At 41.9% G+C, this 26,103-nt stretch overlaps 1 protein-coding gene across 1 annotated transcript in view; it reads right to left on the bottom strand.

Moving 5' to 3' along the window:
* The window catches only part of kcnh5b (potassium voltage-gated channel, subfamily H (eag-related), member 5b), a 322,323-nt gene that overhangs the window by 143,391 nt on the left and 152,829 nt on the right, over positions 1–26,103 (bottom strand). Inside the window, exon 7 of the mRNA XM_078563325.1 lies at positions 13,051–13,480. Coding sequence (XP_078419451.1) covers positions 13,051–13,480 — 430 coding nt within the window. The remainder of the gene's footprint in view (positions 1–13,050; positions 13,481–26,103) is intronic.

Raw genomic sequence — 26,103 nt, 5'->3', positions numbered from 1 at the left:
TTCTATTATTTATGTAGGTTTTACATCTTATAACACTTATTAGGCAATGCAAAGGTTGATCATGAGCGACCATATGTGGCTTAAGAATTCATCATGTCAATTTTGACTAGAAATGGGGGCATGGCAAAGTCACAATGTAAAGGTGGGACATCCTCTTTGATTATGAATGTCTGCTTCAGACAGGCAGGTAGAGACCAAATTGCATTCAGACCTTCACATCCAGACAAAAGAATTCTTAATAAATACAATAGCAGGCACAGCTTCCATTTTAAAATACCAATGACTAGGTTTGGCTGCAACTTCAGATAAAAATGTACGATCTAGAAATTCTTATAGCTTGAAAACAGATCTCCTCATACCTTGACATTTAGGACAGCCACCCTCCATACTGAATTACTGTACAAATGTAATCTCCTGTAAATGTCAGGCTGACAATGCACACCATGGCAACATCGGTGTGAAAATTGTACAATTATTCTCTTGTCTAAAAATCACATGCAAATTTTGTAATATTGTTTACACCCGGACCATTAACTGCTAAATGTTTGCCAGTTTTCTAATTTCAGCAGAAAGTTTATTTGTTTGCAATGTTTAGTTTGTTGGTTAAATAGCATGGGAGATAAATGATCATTGTTGTATTTGGAGTGATTTCCAGGAAAAGTGTCAATGATAATTTCGGAAATTAAAACTTGAGATTATTTTGCTTCATAACATTGCTTCATAACACTCCTGTGAATACATTGGGATGTTTTATTATGTTAAAGGTGCTCTATAAATACAGGTTGTTGGCATGAGAGGAGACTTGTGAGTTCAACTCATACCCATTCGAGTAAAGATATTTTGTCAGTGGAAAATGCTTCTAGATGAACTAGCATATCTATTTTTAATCAATCTCAACTCCATCTAACCCACTTCTTGCCATATCCCTCATTCTCTTTCCTATCCAGGAATTGTGACAAAAGTATCATAATTTTCATAATATTTTTCTGGTTTATTGTGAAGTAGGTTTAACAGGCGTGTGTGAAACAGCCTTCAAGAAGCCTGCGGCCATTTGTGCATAAGTCTGCTATGTAAAGTAACTGAAGATGGGGATGCCATTTGGAATCCCACTGTCAAGTGGGTACTGTGTTAACTTCCTGATTTTGTTTTAAATCTAAAATCTATTTTGGACTATTGCCTTAAAGGGAATGTGTAACTGGGAGTCAGGTTAATTAGGAATCTTAGGGGGAAAGTTTTCCCCCTGTCGGGGGGGAAGTACAGGAGTAGACGCGGGCAGGCACACCTCCAATTGGCGCCCCCGGTCAGGGGTGTGCCGCCATTTTACATGGGCGGGCCAATTAAGGCCCGCCCAGCGTGACATCCGCCAGGAAGTGTTATGTGCTCCCTGTGCGGGCGGGGGAGGGGATTCCCTCAGCCGAGGGTGTGCTCTTTTGCACTAGCTCCCTGAAGTTAAGTGCTGCCTCAGAGAAATCGGTGCCAAATTTTAAAATGGTAAGCAAATGATAACAGCATTTCCCTGACATGTCCCCTCATGTGACACTGTCACATGATTTGGGACATGTCCATCCCTGAAACCTTTATTAAATATTTTAAAACCCTCATGAAACCTCATCCCACCAGTGGCTGAGGTTTCATGCTTTTTCTGAAGCCCGCCAGGGCTCCCGGCCTGCCCGCCAACCTTAAGGCTGGATGGGCAGGTCCAGTAATGAGGTTAGTTACTTTGTAAATGGCCTCAATAGGCCGTTGACAGGTCGGCGGGCACACAGCTGATTCGGCTGCGTCCCCGCTGACCTGATAATGGAAATGACGCGGGGTGACGTTGTGAGTTCTGCCTGACATCATCCCACGTCATTTCACATGTCGGCGAGCGGGCCCCGCCCCCACTCGTCGACCGGAAGATCCTTCCCTAGGAGTTGTTATAGTAGTAAATAACTGTAGTCTTGTGGGCAGAAATTTTTGCTCAGCATGCACCCGACCCGCTTGACCGTCATTGACGTCGGCCGAGTGCGCCAATGTCAATGCACAGTCGCACGATAGTTCAGTCGGCAGGCACGTGCCGGAGTCAGCAGCGCATCCACTGACAATTAAAAGGCCTGTTAAGACCATTAACTAATCAATTAACTTAAATTTTTCATTGCCCGTCCAACCTAATGGTTGGCGGGCAGGCAAAGAGGCCATGAGGCCTTTGCATTTGTTTGGAAACCTCGTCCACGGGCAGGATGAGGTTTCCAAAAGCAAATAAAAATAAAATAAAAGGTTTAAAATTGAATTAATAACATGTCCCTGCTCAAGTCAGAGTCACATGAGGGAACACATTTTATTACATTTATATTTTCTTTATTTTCTTTTTTTAACAAAGCTTCGTCTCCCCGAGGCAGCTCTGTGCCTCAGGGAGATTATGAAGCGTTCACTCACACGCACACGCTCGGTTTGCACTCGGCCCACGTGCCCTCCCCCCTCCCCAGCACAGGCAGCACTGAGCACTGCCACTCGCGTTTCACACTGGGCGGGTCTTAATTGGCCCATCAGCGTGAAATCGCGGTTCAGTCCCCATCGCGGATTAGCTTCCCAACCGGCCCTGCCAAGCCTGCCCGCCAAAGGCAAAATTCTGCCCGATGTACGTGCTTGAAATCTTTTATTTTGTTCATAAATATTTTAATTTAATTTTTAAAATCCCTAAAGGTCTTGGTGGGCTTATTAATTCAGAATTCAGTGCACACATCTTCTCGTAATAAATAGAAATTGCAAAACCATTGTGATAGTGCAACCAAGTTTCCCTTGTGGATTTGATCTGCCTGGCACACATCATCTGCCACATCATAACAGAATATAACTGGTTGCCTCTTGATTCATTTATATTATTCATTCTATAAGTTGTCTCACAAGTTGATTATCGTTTGCCTGATAACTTGTCTCACAAATTGATGATGCCTTGAGTGCTAGAAATTCTGCATGGCTTCCATCTTCATCTCCCCAACTTCCCTTGAGTCTCCTGACATTTGAACCTTTCATCAATGTCAACAAGTTTTGTCCACCCGTTTATGGTCCTGACAATTCCCATTGGAACTTCTTAGTTCAATACATATTTTTAACACGCCGCTAATCCTGCCTTCCACCTCATTTGGGTTTGTTGCTCCATTATAGCACAAGAAATATGGTTTCTTGATTGAGAAATGACATGACCCAGGGCAGAATTTTACAAGTTGGCGAGCGGGGACGGGGCCCACTCGCCAACACGTAAAATGACGCATTGAGCCAATTGAGGCCATTGACAGGTTGAATTAAGTAATGAATGGACCTGCCCGTCCAACCTTAAGGTTGGCGGGCAGGCCAGGAGCCCTGGCGTGAACTAGAAAAACCATGAAACCTCATCCACAGGAGGTTTCATGTAGGCTTTAAAAAAATTTTAATAAAGATTTTGTAAAAATTATGTACATGTCCCAACTCATGTCACAATGTCACATGAGGGGACATGTAAGGGAAATTTTATTTTTCTATTTTTATCTTTTTTATATGTACAGCCGATCTCCCTGAGACTACACTTAGCCTCAGGGAGATGAGTGCGCTCTTTCGTGTGCATGCGCAAAAGAGCGCACTCTCAATTTTGGGATTCCCCCCACCCGCACAGGGAGTGCATAGCACTTCTGTGCTGACATCACGCTGGGTGGGCCTTAATTGCCCCGCCCACGTAATATGGCACCGCGCCTCCGATCGGGGGCGCCGATCGGAAGTGCGCCCGTACGCGCCCGCCCATCAACTTCTCCCCCAATGAGGGGAAAATTCAGCCCCCAGTGTTTCAAATTGGTAAGCAGCCAGTAGAAAGTGGAAGAAAGAAAAGTGGAACGAAAGTTTGGGGCGATGACATTCTGTCCAAAAATCACTTCTCGTTCTGCCTTAAAAATGCAAACATGAGGGTATTTAACGCTTGATATTTTGGTTTTATAGCTTATTTGCTGCCTTATGGAAACCAATATTTTGCATTTGTATTCCTGAATGCTGTATTTGGTTTTCACTCCCATTGTGCAATGTCACAGCTGATCAATTGTTATATTATGCTCTTGTTGTATTTAGGGTAGGGTACTCTCAGTGACAGAGGTGGGGGCAGGGGGATGGTGTTGGGGGAAGCATTGGGTTATGATTATTGATTATGATTAGGTTATGATTTTTTTTAAGAGAATGAAAGGAAAAGAGGAGTAGGAGAGAGAAGAAGAAAACAGAACGAGAAAAAAACCCTCCCCAACCCCCCAAAAAATAGATAAGAAAATCCACAAAATGATAGGTCAGATATAGTTTCACCTGATATAATACATACAACCTAATTAGGCTCAGTTATATGAAAGTAGAGAGCTGTAGTTCCTCAAAGTAATATAAGAAAGGTTGCCAAGGTACATAAAATCCATCAGTGGAGTCCCTTATAATTTACTATATGTTCTCAAGTTTAAGATTCTGAATAAGATCACGTATACAATTAGTAAAAGAAGGTGGGCCAGACTGTTTCCAATTTAATAGAGTAATACGTCAAGCCAATAGCGTTGAAAAGGCGAGTGTATCAGTCTGAATCTTTGTAAGAGAGATGCCATATGGTTCCACCCAAAGAGTGCTGTTATGGAGAAGGTTCAATGTTGCTACTGAAAATACGTGAGAGTGATCTAAAAATATTTGTCCAAAACAAAGCCAATTTAGGACATGATTATTAAATGTGAATTAGAGAGGCTGGGGCAGTATGACATTTATCACAGGTTGGATTAAAATTTTTATCAATCTTAGATAATCTCACCTTGGATAGGTTGATACGATGTAAGATTTCAAATTGTAGCAACCCATGTCTTGCACACACAGATGAGGAATGTGCATGTGGGAGAATAGATTTCCAGTTATCTTCTGATAAGTCTGAGTCAAAATCTTGCTCCCATGTGATTCTTTCCCCCAAGTCATTTTGATATTGGCCAAAGTGGCTTTGGAGGATTGGCTCCATTTCACTCCCAGGACTCTGTCATCCATCACCAGCCTCCAGGTTCGGTCTGCAAATCCGTGTGGTTCGCAGTTCCGGTTTCGGACAAGCTAATGCCTGCATTCTCCAGTTCCCAGCTCAGTCCTCTGACTGCTAAGTTACAAGGTCAACACTTCATTGTATATTAATTATGTTTAATTGTATGGAGGTGGTGGGTATCAACTAGGGTTTCACTTGAGCCCTTTAAATAGACACAGGCTAAAACTGTGGTTGTTGGGGGTTAAGAGATGTATACTTGTAATGTGCAATCCTATAAATAAATTTAAAAGTTTCTAAAGATAGGCTCCAATTCTATCCTTCACCTACTGGCTTTCTGGAGTAGAGCAAGCCCCTTCGATTGTCCAACCTAACTCTGTCACTATATGTTCTGCAGCCTGCCTGACTCAACCACCTTTATGACCGCATATCAGCACCATCACTGAGACTGCTTATTTCCACCTCTGTAACATTGTATAAATCTATCTCTACCTCAGTTCATTTGCTGCTGCAACCTGCAGTCATGACTGGGTTGCCTTCAGACTTGGCTATTCTAATGTATACCTGTCCAGCCTCCCAATTGCATTCTGCATAAGCTTGAAGTCATCCAAACTCTGGTACCCATATCCTAACTTGCACTAAATCCCATTCACCCATCACCCTTGTTCTTTCTGCCCTTTAATGGCTCCCACAATGCCTCGATGTTAAAACTTTTATCCTTGGTTTCAAATACCTCCATGGTCTCCCTCCTCTTCCTATATCTGTAATCGCCTCCAACCCCACAACCCTCCAAGATAACTACAATCATTCTGGACTCTTCTAACCTGAGTTTAATTGCTCCACCATTGGTGGCTATGCCACAGTTGCCAAAGGGCCAAAGCTCTGGAATTCCCTCCTTGAACCTCTCCACTTTTCTATCCCTCTTTCCTATTTTAAGATGCTCCTTAAAGCTGCTACCTCTTTGACCAAGCTTTTGGTTATCTGCCCTAATATCTCCTCATGTGACTCAGTGTCAAATTCTGCTTTATAATGCACCTATGATGTGCCTTAACTGGAATATTATATTATGTCAAAGTTGTTGTATAAATATAAGTTGTTGTTTGGGTCAAGTGCTATGACAGAAGCAATAGTTCTACCAGACATTGCTATATAAATTGGGATACAACTGCATGTGATGTACCAGCATAGTTCCTTCAACCCATCAGAATCCTTCAGTCCATTAAAATGAGTGGCTCTCATGCAGCCTTTCCCTTTATTTCTCCCTCTCCCCCTCCTCAACAACCACCCTGGAAAGCAAATAAAAGACTTGACTTGAAGAGAAAGACTCAAATTTATATAATTGCTTCCACAAGCTGACAACAGGCCAATGTGCTTGACAACCAATTAACTTTTGAAGTGTAGTAATTGTTGTAATGGAAGACTTCAATTGTTCTAAAACATATATGGTTTGACTGACAGATTGCTGTATTAACTGTTCCTCAATGAACAATTTAGCCAAAGGCAAGCCATTTCTTTAATATAGTTATTTCCAAAAGTATTTTACCTTCTTCACAAGAATTTACCATGGTCACTGAATCCCACCCATGGCATTCACAAAGGAGATCGAGAAACGATGATCATTGAATCATAACAGGCTGGGGCATAAGTCGTAGAGAGACAAGTAAGTAGATCATTGTTATATTGAGCACAAACTATTTTAACACTGCAAATTCAAAAATGCCTTAAATGTCATCTATTCAGGAGATAATAGCATTGTGTGGGGAGGAGCTGTTTTGTCATTTTTGTCCAATGGTAACACTCTAACCCCTGAGTCGGAAAGTTTTGGCTTCAAGCCTCAGTTCAGGAAATTGAGTGTATAATCTAGACTGAGACTTCCTTGCAGCACTGTTGGTGCTGTTTTTCAGACAAGAAATTGTGCTGGATTCTGTTTCCCAATGGAGGCAGGAATGGGGTCGACAAAGTAAAACATTTCGGATTTTTGCTTGTAATTTCCAATTTTGTGTGGCCTTTTTGCAGGTCTGGAAGGCCTTGAATGCGAACCCCGATGCATCTTTTCTGAGGTTGGGGTGGGAATTGTGAGGACCATGAGAAATTTAAATTTTCTTCCCCATACTATTTTCTTGTGCTGCTGTAGGTTTTGGGAGCCCTAAAAAAATGTCATGTCTGAGAATTTGTGACCACTGAGGGAAGCCTGATGAGGAGTCTGGAACATTCTTATACGTAAGTGTTAAATGTTTTGACACCTTTCTATGTCAATATTAGATGCTATATTGTAATATAGATGTGTTTTAATGCTATTTTTGATAGCTAGGATTGTTATGAACATTCGGCTGAGTTTCAAAAGTTCCAGAACCACTTATCCCAGTAGCGGGGCTGTGTTCACATTCCGATTTAAAGTTTTACGGGATTATTAAAGGGGCATTATGAGTGCTTGGCTGACTTCCAAAATGGATATTGGATTCTGCCCTGTAGGCGATGTTGAAACAGCTTGCAGGAGTGTGTCAGCTTTGTTTGATTGACATTTTTATAACCTTATTATAAGCTGATCATTCTTTGAAAGAGTTTTTTTTTCAATGCCTGTGTGTTTATTTATACAGCATTAAGAGATGTGAAGTGGATTGAAGCTTTTTTCATTGATACTATGAAAGGCTGCAATTGATTGACAGTTTGAGATGTAGGGCAATGTATTTCAAAGGGAATTTTGAATGGCTGTTTTTCTTGGGTTCCCAACTCAGAACTAGAGTTCCACCATGGTTCAGAACTCCTCTGAGGTGCTGAGAACCATGTCTACTAACAAAATGGGCCCGGCTCCATTAAAATTGCAGGGGTTTGAAATACCCAGCCCCACAATGGAGTCAGCAAGGGTGGGAGTGCCGTGTGAGGACTCACTACCCGCACCCTTATCCCGCACTGACCAGAAACGGGAATGGAAATCCCGGTATTAGGTCCTGCCCGCCATTTTTAACAGCCTCCCAATTCAGCTGACTCCACAAAAATATGGGCTATAGTGTCCTTCATGATCCCGGGACATCCTAAAGCTAGCTCTTAACCAATTTGATTGACTCTACATGATATCAAGAAATGGCTTTTTAAATTATTTTTCTTTCATGGGATGTGGATGTCTATCCCTAATTGCCCTTGAACTGAGTGGCTCACTTGGCCATTTCAGAGGGTAGTTAAGAGTTAACCACACTGCTGTGAATCTGGAGTCATATGTAGGCCAGACCAGGGTAAGGATGGCAGATTTCCTTCCCCAAAGGATATTAGTCAACTAGATGGGTTTTTACAACAATTGATGATAATTTCATGGTAATCATTACTGTGACTAGCTTTATATTCCAGATTTATTAATTGAATTTAAATTCCACCAGCTGCCATGGTGCTATTTGAACCTGTGTTCCCAGAGCATTAGCTCGGGGCCTTTGGATTACTGGTTCAATGATATTACCACTATGCCACCATCTCCCATAAATGGCTGAGTGCACTGAATACAGCAAAGGTTATGAAACATCCTTGCAGTAGAGCTGAAGACTTGGGCAGAGCTAGCCACACCTCTAGCCTAGCTGTTCCAGTATAGTTACAATGCTGGGCTGACCATTTCCAATGAGAGAACATCTAACCACCTCTCTTGACATTCAACATTAACCTCGCTGAATCCCCCACCATCAACATCTTGGTGGTCATTGACCAGAAACATAAATACTGTGGCTATAAATGAAGGTCAGAGACTGTGTATTATGTGACAAGCGACTCACCTCCTGACTCCCAAAGTCTTTTACACCATTTACAAGGTCCAAGTGTAATAGAATATCCTCCACTTGCCCGGATGAGTGCAGCTTCAACAACATTTAAGAAACATGGCACCATCCAGGACAATCCACTTGATTGACATCACATCCACTACCTTAAACATTCACTCCCTCCACCATCAGTGCACAGTGCAGCAGTGTGTACCATTTATAAGATGCACTGTGGCAACCCACTAAGGCTTCTTCAACAGCACCCTACAAACCCATAACCTTCCACTGACAAGGAGAAGGGCAGCTGGTACATGGGAACACCTCTACCAGTAAGATCCCCTCCAATTCACAGACCTTGACGTGGAACCAAATCGCCATTCCTTCATTGTCACTGGACCAAAAACATGGAACTCTACGTAACAGCACTGTGGGTGCACCTACATCCCACAGACTGCAGAGATTCATGAAGGTGGCTTATCATCACCTTTGCAAGGACAGCTAGGGGTGGATATTAAACATTAGTCTTGCCAGCACTGTCCACATACCATGAATAAATAATTTTCAAAAAAGCTTCAATTCAACTGCTCAAGAAAAAACAATGATTTTTTTTGTAGATGTGGAACTCCGATATTTCTGTATTTGGACTTTTCCCATCCCAAATAAAGGCACATTACTCTGCCAATCATAAACTAGACCCCATTCAGTTATCTGACAAGTTGAAAGGAGTATTCCAATTGATTGAAACTTGCATCAAAATCTACAAGACCCCACGGTTCACTCAGTATGAGGGTGTTATCAGATCAACTATAGCAATGGAAATAACATTAAAACAAAAAGTCATATTATCATATATAGGAAATGATGAGATTCAGATAGTGGGAAGATGTTAATAGCCAGACAGGGTGCAGAATCAATCAGTACTTAAATGATAGCTTGAGTTGGATATGCTAAATGACCTTTTCACTTCCCTAACTTCTTATATCAAAGCCGTGAAAGAAATCAAAAATAATGGTACATCAAATTATATATTTCTTTGATTAGTTACTGAACTGGTGATGCTTCATCTGGAAAATTGTGTTATCAGTCTCTCAATTTTCACAAAAGACACACCATAAAGACAAGGCAGCAGCTACTTGAATTGTCAATACAGCATCTATTAAGAGCAGGTTTAAGATCTACAATGCTGATGTATTCTCTACATTCCTGTATGACATAAAGCATGAAGCTGATGTATTCTCTACATTCCTGCATGAAGCATAGCCTCTGATATGAGCATGCAAGCATACGAATTAGGAGCAAGAGAAGGCCACTCGGCCCTTCGAGACTGCTCCGCCATTCAATGAGATCATGGTTGATCTGATTGTAACCTGAACTCCACATTTCTGCCTATCTCTGATAACCTTTCACCCCATTGCTTATCAAGAATCATACTAGCTCTGCCTTAAAAATATTCAAAAATTCTGCTTCCACCGCCTTTTGAGGAAGAGAGTCCCAAAGACTCACAACCCTCTGAGAGGAAAAAAAATTCTCCTCATCTCTGTCCTAAATGGGCAACCCCTTATTTTTAACAGTGGCCCCAAATACTAGATTCTTCCACAACAGGAAACATCCTCTCCACATCGACCCTGTCACGACCCCTCAGGAGCTTAGATGTTTCAATCAAGTTGCCTCTTATTCTTCTAAACTCCAGCGGACACAAGCCTAGCTCAACCTTTCCTCATAAGACAAACCGCACATTCCAGGCATCAGTTCAGTAAACCTTCTCTGAACTGCTTCCAACTCATTTACATCCTTCCTTAAATAAGGAGACCAATACTGTACACAGTACTCCAGATGTGGTCTCACCAATGCCCTAAATAACTGAAGTATAACCTCCCTACTTTTGTATTCAATTCCCCTTGCAATAAATCCTAACTTTCCTTATTACTTTTGTTGTACCTGCATACTAGCCTTTCGCGATTCATGCACTAGAACACCTTGATCCCACAACCTAGATAACACAAGCTAAAGCACAGCCAGTGTAGCCAGCTCATTAATTCAAATCCAACCAAGAGGGCAGTAACACCGACAATCTCCAGGCTATTATTTCACAGCATTGCCTACGGTGACCTAATTAATGCTGTAGATGGGTTCTGCTGCATTTACAAAGATACCCTCAGCACTCACCGAGCATTCACTCAGCAGTTGGCTGAATTTGTCCAGTTCTGGTCACAGACATAACATGGTGCTGAGTAATGACTACTGATTCAACAGCTCTTAACAGTGGAATACACTGATAGTGCCATTCTGGAAAAGTGAATGAGTGAGTTTGTAAGACAGGCCTCAGAGGTTAAAAGTTAGATTTGTTTTAAAATGCGATTTAGGGCAACCTAAATGCTTACGAAAAAGATCATACATAGCCATGAAATCTTCAACTCAAATTGCTACAACCTACTGTTTCCACTAGACAAGTTCCTGCCAACCCAGTAAAACTCCTGAAATTATCTTTCAATGCTTTGTTATAGATGATGCTGTACCTAGGTACTATAATAACTTAAAAAGTATATAATTTAAAAATGTGCAATTCTATAGACCCTACTTCCCAAAACAGCTTTAAAACACGTACTACTTAGTGCAGAATCACTTTGGTAACAGCCATATAACAAATAGCAAACAAGCTTTCACATGCTCTGCTTCTGAAGTCAGTAGTGACAAGCCACATGCAGAAGTTCAATAGTATTAATGATTTAATAATACTGCTTCTAATCACATTAGTCACAATTCATTTTTTAATATATTTTACCAAAATAGACTATTATTGAGAATTGCTGGGTGAGATAAGATGCTGTAGAATAGATAATTCTTTAACAGCATTTTGATAATATTGTGTGCACTGCAATAATGACCCAGAATTTGCTGAAAAAATAACTGCATGTAAATGCCTCACATACATATTAGTGAGAAAATCAGCCGGCAACTTGGGGTGAGGAAGGGATACCTCATGAATTGTAAATGGCCACAAGTTGCCACTTGAAACACAAAAAGTTAGTATGCAGATGCAGCAAGTGATTAGGAAGGCAAATGGGATGTTGGCGCTTATTGCAAGCAGAATCTAGTGTAAAGGTAGGGAAGTGTTGCTACAGCTGTACAGGGCCGTAATGAGACCGCATCTGAAGTAGGGTGTACAGTTTCGGTCTCCTTACTTAATAAAGGAGATAATTGCATTAGAAGCAGTTCAGAAAAAGTTTACTTGACATGATTCCTGGGATGAAGGGCTTATCTTATGAAGAAAGGTTGGACAGATTGGGCGTGTATCTATTGGAGTTTAGAATAATAAGATGTGATTTTATTGATACATATAAGATCCTGAAAGGACTTGACAGGGTGGATGCTGAGAGGATATTTCCCCTTGTGGGGGAGTCTAGAACTCGGGGACACAGTTTAAAAATTATGGGGCTCCCATTTAAGATTGAGATGGGGAGAATTTTCTTCTCTCAGGCAGTCATTAGTCAGTGCAATTCTCTTCCACAGAGAGCAGTGGAGGCTAGGTCATTGAATATATTGAAGGCTGAGTTAGATAGATTTTTGATCAAAAAGGGAGTCAAGGGTTTTAGGGGACTGACAGGAAAGTGGAGTTGGGGCCACGGCCAGATCAGCCATGATCTTATCGAATGGTGAGCAGGCTCCAGGAGCCAGAAGGCCTAGTCCTGCTCCAATTCTAGTGTGTTTTTGTGTTAGCTGTTAGCATCTTGCTCAATTAACCTGCTTGTGATTTTCATGAAGTTGCTGCTTTGCACATTAAAACACATACCTATTAAATTCACCACAGGAAATTATTAACTGCATAAGTACCCTTTCAACTGTGTGATAAATGTTATTAACTGCCCAGGAAGGAAACAACTACAAGTGTGGAGTCTCATTCCTTCAGGTGCAAATTGTTGTTGGAGATTTTGAAAATATAAATGTTTCAATTTATTTTCTTTCTTTCCCTTTCAATTCCTTTTGCCTCTAAATTTCTCTTTCTGTGCTTAATTTGACATTCAGTTCAGCCCCTCTAATTCACACTCTTTATCATTCTTTCCTCTGATTATTTCTCTATCCTTTAACCTCACTGTTAATGCTGTATCTCATTGTTCACTACAACTCACAGATGTTGCTCACGTGTCCAGCAACTTTGTGAACAAAAATGTTAAAGCCTAAATATGCACCAACAAGTCCAACTCACATGATGTGCCCTTCCATCTGGGCCAATGCAACACCTTATCTCATAATGAATACTATAATCTTTAAAAAAAAAATTGGCTACCCTTTTGCATTGGAAATTTAAAAAATGCATGTACTTACAGCCAACCATCATCATAGCCACAGAAAATATCTTCTCCCCATCTGTGGTAGGAGCAATGTTGCCGAATCCTATTGTAGTAAGGCTGGTCATGGTAAAGTAAAGGGAAGATATATACAGTGAATCCTTTGTGGGTCCCCCTTCCCATTGTCCAGTGCCACTGGCATTAAAATGGTAGGGTGTTCCAATACTTAGTCCCAGCTGATAGAGCCAGCTGTCTGTTTTTATTCTGTTGGTGACTTCATCGATGACCTCGTAGTCCCCGATACTGTACCATATGCAGGCAAGCCAATGAGCCACTAAGCCAAAAACGCATACCAGGAGTACCAGCACGGCGGCACCATATTCAAGGTAATGGTCCAGCTTCCTGGCGACACGGCCAAGTCTTAGAAGACGCACAACCTTCAGGGAACTGAAGAGGCTGCTGATGCCCTGAAATCAACAGATTTGAATCACGTTATTTTGTCAAGCATACCAAAAATAAACAGAGAGTTGTGCCTACTTTTCAAGACTGTCGAAAATAATCAAGGGTTATGATGACAGAGACAAGGAGTGGGTCTAACAATATAGCCCTTTCAAACAGCCGCACAGACATGATGGATAGAATGGCCTCCTCTTGTGCTAGTGATTCGATGATTTTATAATAGTACCACAGAGTATCTCATTTTGCTCACAAAACACGGGAGTAAGATCCTTTAATAGACATCCTAAATATTGCTTATAGTACAAGTATTCATTTGCTAGTGTCACAATGGTGAATCATTATTATTCGGTGCTGGAATTTTGTTCAATGTGCAATTAGACCACGAAGTAAGGTTTCCTTAATTGGATGGAACCACAGGGGGAAGTGGAGCAGGCTGGATTGCACACCCGAAATGTCATATAATCTATCAACTGAATGATTGTAGCATCTGTAGGATTGGTTAAGGACTGGTGATTCTTCATGGTAAAGCTTTCTCAATGTCGTCTGTCAGGGGAATTAATACTGCCTATGTACAACACGAGGAAATTTGTCCCAATGTATCCTGTGCAGTGTAAACTTTCTGCAGTGAATGCTTTCAGATAGTTTGAGTTGGTTGGTTAGCTTAGACGGTCAGAGCATGGTACTAAAGTTGGGGGTTCAATCCCTGTACTGGCGAGTGTGACTGTTCAGCCACAAAGCATACCAATGTCTTACTCCAGTTTAGTTCTAGGATAATCAACTAATGCTGACTTTGCCAACAACACTCGCATCCCATGAAGGAATAAAATAAAAGATGAGCTGATACAGGCATGATGAACTGACTGGCTTTCCTCTGTGCTGTAACATACTATGGCCAGGATATTGAGGTCGGTGAGCAGGGGGGCGGGGCCCGCTCGCCGAAGCGTAAAACGACGTGGGATGATGTCAGGCGGAACACCCGATGTCACCCTGCATCATTTCAATTTTCAGGTAGGCGGGGGTGCAGCCGAATCAGCTGTGCGCCCGCTGACCTGTCAACGGCCTATTGAGGCCATTTAAAAAGTAATTAAGCTCATTAATGGACCTGCCCATCCAACCTTAAGGTTGGCGTGCAGGTCGGGAGCCCTGGCGGGCTTCAGAAAAAGCATGAAACCTCATCCATGGGCGGGGATGAGGTTTCATGAGGGTTTTAAAAAATTTAATAAATGTTTGATTAAAAGTGATGGATATGTCCCAACTCATGTGACAGTGTCACGTGAGGGGACATGTCAGGGAAGTTTCATTTTTGCCCCGTCACCATTTTTAAATTTGGCGCTGATCTCTCTGAAGCAGCACTTAGCCTCAGGGAGATGGGAGTACGCTCTCGCGTGCATGCGCAAAAGAGCGCACTCTCGGCTGAGGGAATCCCACCCCTCCCCCCCCACCTGCACAGGGAGCGCATAGCGCTTCCTGGCAGATGTCACGCTGAGCGGGCCTTAACTGGCCCACCCATGTAAAATGGCGGCAATCGGAGGCGTGCCTGCACGTCCCCAGTCCTGAACTTACCGCCCCCATGGGAGGAAAATTCTTCCCTATGGTTCATTATTCAATATTCTCGCTAACATTTCATACAATTCTGATACAATTCATAACACTCAGCAAAGATACATTCCACTGGGAAAGATACATTCCACTGGGAAAGAAAGACTCAAAGAGAAGGGTGCACCAGCATCCATGGCTAGCTAAGAAAGTTAAAAATAGTAACAAATTGAAAGAAAAAGCATAAATTTCTGTGAAGATAATTGCTAGGTCAGAAGATTGGACAGAATATAAAAACTAGCAAAGAATGATTGAAAAATTAATAAGGGGGAGACATTAGAGTATGAGAGAAGGGTAGTTAAAAATATAACAGCAGATAGTAAGAGTTTCTATTTCAAAAGGAAAAGAGTAATTGATTAAAGGGAAAGAATAATTAAAGGGAGCATTGGTCCTCTAGAGAGAGAACAGGGAATTAATAATGAGAAATTATGAAATGGGGAAGCATTGAACAAATATTTTGTCTGACTTCACTGTAGAAGACACAAATAACATCCCAGAAATACCTGTAAATCAAGAGGTGATAGGGAGGGAGGAACTCAAAACAATTACAATGATCAGGGAAAGGGTACGAGAAAACTATTAGAACTGAAGTCTGACAAGTCCCCAGTACCTGACTGCCTACATTCTAGGATCTTAAAAGAAGTGGCTGTGGAGATAGTAGATACATTGGTTGTAATGTTCCAAAATTCATTATATTCTGGAAAGGCCCCATGAGATTAAAAAATAGCAGGTCCAGCAAGTGATTAGGGAGGCAAATGGAATATTGACATTTATTGCAAGGGGAATAAAGTATAAAAGTAGGGATGTTTTGTTACAGTTGTACAGGGAGTTGGTGAGACCACATCTGGAGTACTGTGTACAGTTTTGGTGTCCTTACTTAAGAAAGAACATAATTGCACCAGAAGCAGTTCAGAGAAGCTTCACTCGGCTGAGTCTTTGGAATTTAGAAGAATAAGGTGTGACATTATTGAAACATAGGCCTGAATCTTCTGGTCAGCGTGTGGGGGCAGGCCCTGCTCGCTGACGCATAAAATGACGCATGGTGGCATGCGTCCTGACATCACTGCACGTCATTCTGATCTTCAGTTCGACGGGCACACACTGGAGTCGGCTGCGCGTCCGCTGAACTGTCAAAGGCCTGTTAAGGCCCTTAATCCCCTCATTAAAGTCATTAACAGGGCTGTCCGTCCAACCTTAAGGTTGGTGGGCAGGTGAAGAGCCCAGGCGGCCTTCACATTTTTCATGGAGCCTCATCCATGGACGGGATGGATGAGGCTTCATGAGGGATTTTAAGTTTAATAAAAATTTTTATTAAAATTCATTGACATATCTCAGCTCATGTGACATTGTCACATGAGGGGATATGGCTGAATAAGTTTTTTTTTCTTTATTTCAATTTTTCATAATCAATGGAATTTCCCTGAGGCAGCTCCATGCCTCAAGGAGATTTCTGCGCTTTTTCGCACGCATGCGCAAAAGAGCACAGGCCCGAACTCTCCCTCCTCCCCCCCGCTGCCCATACAGGTAGCGCTGAGAGCTTCCAAGTGCGCATCACGCTGGGCGGGCCTTAATTGGCCCGCCCACGTAAAATGACGGCGCGCAGTCAGTCACGGGAGGCGATCAGCTGTGCACCCGCCCGCGCCCGCTCCCGCACAGCCCACCTGACGGGTAGAAAATTCTCCCCATGGAAGATCCTGAGAGGACTTGACAGGGTAGATGCCAAAAGGATATTTCCCCTTGTGGGGGAACCTGGAACTAGGGGCACAGCTTAAAAATTAGAGGTCTCCCATTTAAGATGGAGATGAGGAGAATTATTTTCTCTCAGAGGGTCATTAGTCTGTGGAATTCTTTTCCCCAGAGAGCAGTGGAGGTAGGGTAGTTGACTATTTTGAAGGTTGAGTTAATAGATCCTTGATTAACAAGGGAGTCAAAGGTATAGGGATAGACAGGAAAGTAGAGTTGAGGCCACAATCAGATAAGCCATGATCTTATCAAACGGCAGTGCAGGCTCAAAGAGCTGAATGGCCTAATCCTGCTCCTAATTCATGTTTGTATGTTAGTATGTTTCAACTATTGTCAAATTAAGTTTACAATTACCGAACATCAAGTACTGGATCTATTCCAGTATTAATCTGGATACTTTTACTGATGCATCAATATCAAAAATACTGCCGCTTTGTAATTTCAGCGTATGCTGACAACTGACAAGAGGAAATCAGGTTAAAATTGATCTGAAGATTTATAGTATGAACTGGGAATAGAACTTCCCATTCAAGCGTTGAAAGAGAATGGATCCACAGCCAATAGATAGTTCGAAGAATATTTATTTTCAGCTCTACTGGCATTGATTTATTCATTCTTGGGATGTGGGTGAGTTTTACTGAAACGGTTGGACTTATTGTCTGGTTTCCCTGAGGACATTAATAATCAACCACATACTGTCAGTAGCATCACATGCAGGTCAGGAAGTTAGTGCATCTTTAAAGGATATTAGTAACCCAGCTGGGCTTTTTACAGCAAACCATCGGTCCTCGTATCACCTGTCTAATTCAATTTTAAAACTTTTTAGTCACCGGAATTCTCTGTCCTTTGTAGATAGTACTATACCAGCCAAATAAAAACAAAAGCAATATAAAAATATAGAAGTACTTGTGTCATTCCTAGAATTAACATCTGAGCAGTGAGATGCTGATTTGGTAGTTTGTATTCCTGGATTTGAAATTCATGTTGTGACATCAATGTATTTGGTGATTCATACCACAATGTCATGATTTGACCAGGTTCACCTTTCCACATAATCTAAGCTGCAAAAATGAGGTCCTACTGTGAGCATACGGGAGTTCTGATCAGCATGAGGTAAAATTCAGAAGCCCATGAAGCTAGCTCTGGGAACTAAATTAATCATACCATTAAGGCGTGACCAATCAAAACTGAATCCATATCCACTAACACACTGCTCACACTTCATTTTACTCCACCGTTCTTTACAGTCAGGCGTCTATTGTTTTTTAATTAATGTCCTTCAGGAGATGGATGTGACTGGAATCTTGATGAAATTAGTGGGACTCTTGCTGAATGTGTAGGCAGTGCTTTTCATTCTGATCCATTCCAGAAGCAGCAAATTGCTATGGAGCAGCTCTGAAGAAGGGTCATACGGACTTGAAACATCAACTCTGTTTCCCTCTCCACAGATGCTGTCAGACCTGCTGAGTTTTTCCAGCATTTTCTGTTTTTGTTGCAGCAAATTGCTCCTTCCGCAAACAAGACGATTTCCATTTATATGCAGTCACTTCCATATTTGGTTACATGCACAAATTTCTTCACTTTCTACCACTACATAAAATCATTTGTCATATTACATATAAATGTGTTCGTGTATATTTTTGACAAAATGCCTAAGCTTCTCCCTAACCCACACCATTGACACTATTGCAATCCTGTGACTATTAGTGTGGTTAGATTTTGAAGACATTATTATATTTTGTCTTTATTTAATTTTAGACCTATCATTTTAAACAGTTTCAAAGAATCTGTTTTGCTTCTGAACATTCACATATTTTGAGTTAGAATGGTAGAGTTTTGTCATGCTTCCCACAGCTTTAAAAGGCTTGTTTCTTTCCACATTTTACTTCTAACCAAAAGAGAACTTTAAATTTGTAAAAGCTTCAGGGCGACAAACTCTTGTGATCTTAAGTGCATGATCACAAATTAGGAATGTGGGGCAGTGGGAGTTATCCAGATTGAAGACAAAGACTAATATAATCCTAAACTAGGTAAGATTGAGCAAATTGAATCATCGACCAGAATTTTGCCAGCCCTTTGGCAACAGGCTGGGAGGTGGGAAGGTTGCCAGAATGGTGAGGGAAAGTGTCAGCGAGGTGGGGGGAGGGGGGGGTGGTGAATGCTGATGTCTTCCCGCTGCCATGCCATTTTGCCAACAGTAGGATAGTTGGCAGATGGCCGCCCGTTGGGAGCCCAACTGAACCACTTTAAGTAGCCAATTAAGGGCGACTTGCTGCCTTTGCGGAAGTTTTGCACTGAGACCTTCCCCCTCGCCCCCCCCATAACCACCAGGGCCTGCCTACCTTGCCCCTGCGTCCCCCAACCCCACTTAACCCTCTTTGAGGGTGCCTGGCCATTGAGGCAGCCTCAGCACTAGCAAGCACTACCTGTGGCGCTGCTGGCCATCTGACTGGGCCAGCAGCTCTTGGGGACAGGCCTTTATTGGAATGATGGCCCCAGTGGCGGCTGCTTAATTGGTCACTGCAGGGAATATGCCTTCCTGGGCCCTGCTGCCAGCCTCAGCAGGATCATCGCTCACTTGTGGCCCCAGTGGCAGGGCTTCATCCCTGTAAAATTCAGCCCTCATAACCACACAACACAGCAAAGTGGCCATTCAGCCCATCATGCCTGTGACAGTTCTCTTAAGAGCTATCCAATTAGTCCCACTCTTCTGTTCAAGATATTCAGACCTTTTGTTCAGATCATGAACTTCAATTTTTATGTTAGAGAAGAACTTAATGAGGTAACCACTGCCAAGGCAATGATTTTAATTCACTCAAAACCTAGTCACTTACACAGAGCTAAAATTGGACCCATGTACAGTTAATGCAACTCTGAACTGCACAGAGGGCATAATAATCAATGTCAACGATTTCCAGTTTTGATCAAAAACCTTAAAGGGTCACATATGATTCCACACGCACATAAAACAATCAATGTTCTGGATAATCTTCTGATCTCATGTAAAAACAAAGAATTATTCACTCATGTTACTGTGGACTGATCATAAGTAATTCAGGATATTTAAAGCCACTTAATCCTTAATGTGCATTTTCTAATTTGTCAAAACTTGGGACAGGAAATTCCAGAAACTTCAACACTTGTTAATTATCACATGCAATTTCCTGCGAGAAATTGGGCAACTGTGAGGAGCTCACAAATTGGGAAGTGGGATGTCCTACACTGCGACAGGTCCTTAAAAGGTTTTAGCAAAGTGTTTAGTTTCCTTCCTCAACTCCCCCAGCCTGCACTGCCACCATGCAGCAGCGATACAGTAAGCTTTGGAGTTACAAGTGGAATTAAACCTAATGCTTGGCAACAGATCTTTGGATTTTGTACTAAATGCAAGATCTGTCAAGCTCTTTTCTAGTCCTCCTAGGCTGTGGCAGTATTTACTGTAAATAAAGCATGGACTCACAGAAATAGGGACTTCATTATATCTTGACTGCAGCTGACAATGTGCAGAGTAGTGGGCACGTTTTACCCAGGGAAAGAAAAATGGCTAAAGAGATTATTGCAACTTTACTGTCAAACGACTTTACTGCGTTTTTCTAACAATGTAAAATTGTATTGTTGCCACAAGCAAGTAATGCCCTTGTTGTATATTCATGCTGACTCGACAATAAGTAATGCATTGATAAGCTTAGAGAAAAGGAACAAGGTTTTAACGCATAGCTTTGAATGCCTCACCCACATGTGCTAACATCTCAGCAAAATGAAGTATTCAATAATCAAGGAGCTTTTCAATAATTGTGTCTGATAATCCCAGCTTTATCCCATTAGAGTTCTACCCTTGATTCACTGAATTATTGAATTTTACATCTTAATTATTTAAGTAAATTGAATTAATCACAGGAATGCAAAAAAAATTTTTTTAAAGTGTGGTTTTTTTGAGTGAGGAGGTAGGGAGGCTGCTGTTTTGTCAAATTCTCTGAACACCTCTTCTCCTTCAATATGCGAAAACTGAGCGCAAATGGTTCTCACAGAATCTTAAATTTATTTTGTGACATTTTATGCTGTACATTCTCATTTACACTCATTGGGTGGAATTTAATGCCCCACCCAGAGGCAGGAAGGTGGCAGGATCTCCAAATCCTCCTGGTCCCAGCAAAGACCCACACCTCACCCGCCCCCCCCCCCCCCCAATCACCTTTTCTCCTGGGGTTCCAGCGATGCTCCCTTGTGTACACCACACTGCAGTATCGACAGTGGACACGGTTCCCAGGGGCGCTCTTGGTACTAGAGAGCTGCCAGCCTCTGATTGGCCGGCAGCTGCCAGAGGCAGGGCATCCACCCTCCAGCAGGACTTCCGGGGAACAATTCCCCTCACAGGAACCGGGAAGTCTGGCGTTAATCAGGCATGTGCCTGATTTGATTGGAATCAAATCTCAATGGGTCTCCCAGAAATGGCCCCAGCAGGGTTGTCACCGATTTTCCAGCTGATGAACAGGGCCCCTGGCACAACTTATATTCCACCCATTGATTCCACAAAACCGAAATCACAAACTAAGCCTTTTGTTTCTCCCAAATTATGGTAGGTGAAACCGTTGACAATGTTCTAATGATGGAAAATAACATGAAACCAGTAGATTCATGCTTCTGTTAAAGAATACAAATTATAAGAAGATTATTTTGTACACTTGGTTTTCTTTATGTCGTGACTGAATATAAAATGGTCTCATATGAATCAAATATTTTAGTACAGTCTCATCTAATCACAGTCAAAATTATATGATTTAATAATTTTCAAATTATTTTGTAGCCCAAGACAGCATTACTGCAATAATGTCAGAAATAATTGCTCTTTCTTCTGAGGTGAGAACAGATACATTATCCAATTTACTTCGAATTACTTGCGTTCCTGTAAATATTTGTCTGCCAGCCAATAGGCCCAGCAATTTCATTATAAATAAAATCTACAAATTGCATTATAAGCTTGACACCTGTCTGCTAAAATAATTTTTCATTATTGCAAATAATTAGTGGCAAGTCGACTGCTCTATGGCTGAAAGCAGAATCATTTAAAAACTTGAGTAATTCAATGCGTCACATTTGACTTTCTATGCATATTGAACAGTACTGGACAATACCTTTATGAAATCAGCAGTCAATTTGGTGACAATCTACATCAATGTGTGATCTTTGGTTCAAAACGCTGGATTTCGGTAGTGTGCATACAATAGGGGGTTGAATGAATCAGAATGCCCCCTGAAAAGAACTACTTGTCAAATTTACATTTTTAATCCTTATTTTAACATTCTAACCCCATTCTGTAATTGATCCAACTTCGGAAATAATGAAGTTCAACACAGTAAAAACAATCTCTGGATACCTGATTTACTCTGATATTTATTCTATTGGCATGCACAAGCTTCAAATCCTTAACAGCTGGTTTGCAAGCCTTAGTTTCATAATAAGAAGCATTCAGCTGTAGCCACTTTTAATCATGGAAAAACAAGTGGTATCATAAAGCTGTCAACTTAATATCTGCTAATTAATTTTAATGCAAAATCTATCAGAATCAGCATTGACAAAATAACTCCACACAGCCTGCAGTCTGAAGGCTTTTATATGTCAGGGATCAAGAAATATGGTAAGTGCTTAGCTTAATTAGTTGCTGTAGGGGAAAAGATTTGAGAATATGGAAAAGCCTAAATTTAATATAATTGGCCACATAAAATAATAACATTAACATCTACAAGTGGCAGTTCATACCTTGAAAGACTAAAAATTGTAACCATGAGCAACAAATTAAAAGCTTTATTGCTCTGAAGCCAAAATCTAAATTTAGATTTTTTTCTTTCCAACAAAAATTCTTACAAAAAAAACTTCAGTGGATCTTTTAGAGTTTGTGACCAGTTCATTATATCAAGAGCTCAGGTGACTATCCAGGTCTTAACAAAATCAAATTAAAACTATATGAAGAATTCCAATGGTCACTTTCAATTGCACGGACAGTGCTAGGACTGACACCATGCTGCTCCTCCCAAACTTGTCATGAGGGGGCCGAGGCCAGGTGGAAACAGTCAGGAGGAGGGTGAAGTGTTGGCAGTTTGAGGCAGGTGAGAAGCAAGTGGAAAGGGGAGGGCTGGTTGAAAACAGCTTTGGGAAAGTGTAAAAGGGTTAGAACCATAGAAAAGTTACGGCGCAGAGAGAGGCCATTCAGCCCATCTTGTCTGCGCCGACCAAAAAAGAGGAAAAAGAAATTAGTTGCTCATTTTTAATCCCACTTTCCAGCACACTTGCAGGTTATAGCACTTCAGGTGCAGATCCAGGTATCTTTTAAATGAGTTGAGTGTTTCAGCCTCAACCGCCAATTTGGGCAGTGAATTCCAGATGCCCATCAACCTCTAGGTGAAAAAGCTTTTCCTCCTGTCCCCTCTAATCCTTCTATCAATCACCTTAAATCTGTGCCCCCTGGTAATTGACCCCTCAGCTAGGGGAAACAGATCTTTCCTGTCTAACCTATCTAGGCCCCTCATAATTTTCTACACCAATTAGGTGATTGGAGAAACGTGGAAACAGGAGGGGGCAGGTTCTTGGAGAGACAGCGAAGATGGAGACAATGGCAAGTGGAAGTCGGAGGCTCTGAACGACCAGGAGAGGGAAAACTGCTCGTGCTATCACATTCATAGGGCAGAATCTTCTGGCTGGCAGAGCCCGCATGCCAGCGCTTAAAATGTCGCGCGCTGACGTCGCATGAGCGTCCCGATGTCAGCGCGCGGCATCGCGATATTTCGGTCGGCGGGCCCGCCATTAGTTAAAGGCCTCATTAAGGCCCTTAACTTGCCAATCGTCGATGATTTTGAGGGGCCCGTGCGAACTTCGGCTCAGCGCACGGGCCCAACGGGCAGGCGGGTGTGTGATTTTTTTACAAACCTCATCCAGTGGCTGGATGAGGCTTGATAGCGGTTTTAAAAACGTTTAATAAAGTTTTTGTTTATTTCATTAACATGTCCCATCTCATGTGACATTTTCACATGAGGGGGACATGTTAATGATTTTTTTTATTTTTCTATTTTTCAACTTTCACCACCTTTCAGTGTTCTCCCTGAGGCAGCACTTAGCCTCAGGGAGATGTGCGCTTTTTCACACGCATGTGCAAAAGAGCGCACTCTCGCATGTTGGGGAATCCCCTCCCTGCCCGCACAGGATGCACTTAGCGCTTCCCATCGGGCGTCCCGCTGTGCGGGCCTTAATTGGCCCGCCCACTTAAAATGGCGGCGGGGCCCATTACAGCAGCAGCTATCGGCTGCCCGCCCAGCGCCAAGTCGGTCGGGCCCGCCCGCCCATCAAGGGCAAAATTCTGCCCATAGAGTTTTCAAATTGTTAAACCAAGTCTTCAGCATCTTTTTAGGAGTGACCCATTCTTCTCCTCTAAGTAAAATTATTCTAGGTGGTGTGCCATGTTAAAGATTATATTAAAATAGGAATTTCTAAGGAGAGACTGCCCATTTTTTACGGAAATAAATATGTCACCAGAATTTCTTTGACTTCACTCTAAAGAGTGTCCATTTTATTGCTGACAGCTACAAGCAGGGTCTCACCCCACTTCACTGGCAGCAACTAATGCCGAACATCCCTGTGTGTCGCAAGGTGCTTCTGTTGGGCACATAAATGGTTAGATTGTGGAAGCTTATGCTGCATTTCCAGCCCAAAGTGTTTCCTGGGGTCAGGCTACTTCAGAGCAACTCGAACGCTGGTTCAAAGTCCTGACCCTTGTCCCTCCCAACACTGTTTATAATGGTGCCCACATCACTGGGGACTGTCCTTCCTCTTTGAGAGGTAGAACAAAAACAGAGAAAGGATGCTTGAAGAAAAATACAATTCAGTTTGGTCGGAGTCTGTTAATGGGTAAAATGACAAGATCAGTGGGAGGCAATTTTCCCACGACTACACGGGTGTGCATACCAAGCAGGGAACAAACGGGGTACACAATCAACTTTTAACATCTTTTAAGCTGTACACATTCACAATCGCACAGCAAACTGAAAGGGGCCACACAGTGCAACACACAGGTCAGCTGCAGCAAAGAGAAATTAAAGGGAGCATTGGAGGCGATCAAGAAAGAATTTATTGTGATACGGAACCAGTTTATACCCCTTGGGGACAAGAGCTCTGCTTGCCAAAAAAAAAGCGATGAATGATTGAAGGAGTCAGAGACAACATAAATAATACAAAAGAAAAAGCATTCAAAATGCAAAAAAAAAATCACAGGTTCTAGTGAATGGCAAAGCATAGCAAAGGGTAACAAAGTACACAGTAAGAACAACAAAAAGAGAATATTTAAAGGAACTTGCAAGTGATATCAATATCAACACAAAAGATCTTTATACTTGTATTACAAAAAAAATGGTCAAGAGCAATGTTGTCCCCTTGAAACCTGATAACTGTGCTATTGTAAATGAAAAAAAAGAGTACATGTTGAATAATTACTTTGCCTAAGTATTTACAGTACAGCAGAGGAAAAGTTTCCCAAGGAAACTAATACTAAATCAGGCACTGCACTCACCAAAATTATTGTGTGCGAAATAACATTAATGAAGAAAATAATGGCACCAAAGAGTGACAAACCCCTCCAGGACCAGAAAATTCTCATCCCAAAATTTTAAAGGAAGTAGGTGAGAACATGGCAGATGTCCTAACTTTACTCTTCTAAAGTTCTCGCAATTCAGGGGCAGTTCATTTATGTCAAAGAATCGCATATATCACTCCGCTATTTAAGAGAGATGAGAGTGTTAAACCAAGGTAACTCTCGACCAGTTGGCCTAAAATCTATTGTCAGGAAATTACTAGCGTCTATGGACAGAATCTTTTGGTCCTGTCGTGGCAGGGACAGGGCCATAAAATGTGGCGAGCCATTCAAAAGTCCATTGACTTCAGCGGGACTGTAAAATCCTGCCAGCGCAAAATTCCGTCCTATAGTTAAGGATAGGGTACTGAAGACCTTGAAAATTTTCAGTTGATCAGAGAGAGCTAACATGGATTATAAAAAGACATACAGGATCTTTGACTTCGAGGCATAGAATACAAAAGCAAGCAGGTTATGATGAACCTTTATAAAACACTGGTTCGACCTCAATTGGAGCAGTGTGTCCAACTCTGGGCACTGCACTTTAGGAAGGGTGTGACGGCATTAGAGAGGGTGCAGATAAGATTCGTGAGGATGGTTCCAGAGATGAGGGACTTCAGTCACTTGGATAGATTGGAGAAACGGGGACTGTTCTCCTTAGAGAAGAGGACATTGAAAGGA

The sequence above is a fragment of the Cetorhinus maximus genome, chromosome 18, assembly GCF_964194155.1.
Source record: "Cetorhinus maximus chromosome 18, sCetMax3.hap1.1, whole genome shotgun sequence".
NCBI lineage: Eukaryota > Metazoa > Chordata > Chondrichthyes > Lamniformes > Cetorhinidae > Cetorhinus > Cetorhinus maximus.
This window is presented reverse-complemented; position numbering and strand designations above follow the sequence as displayed.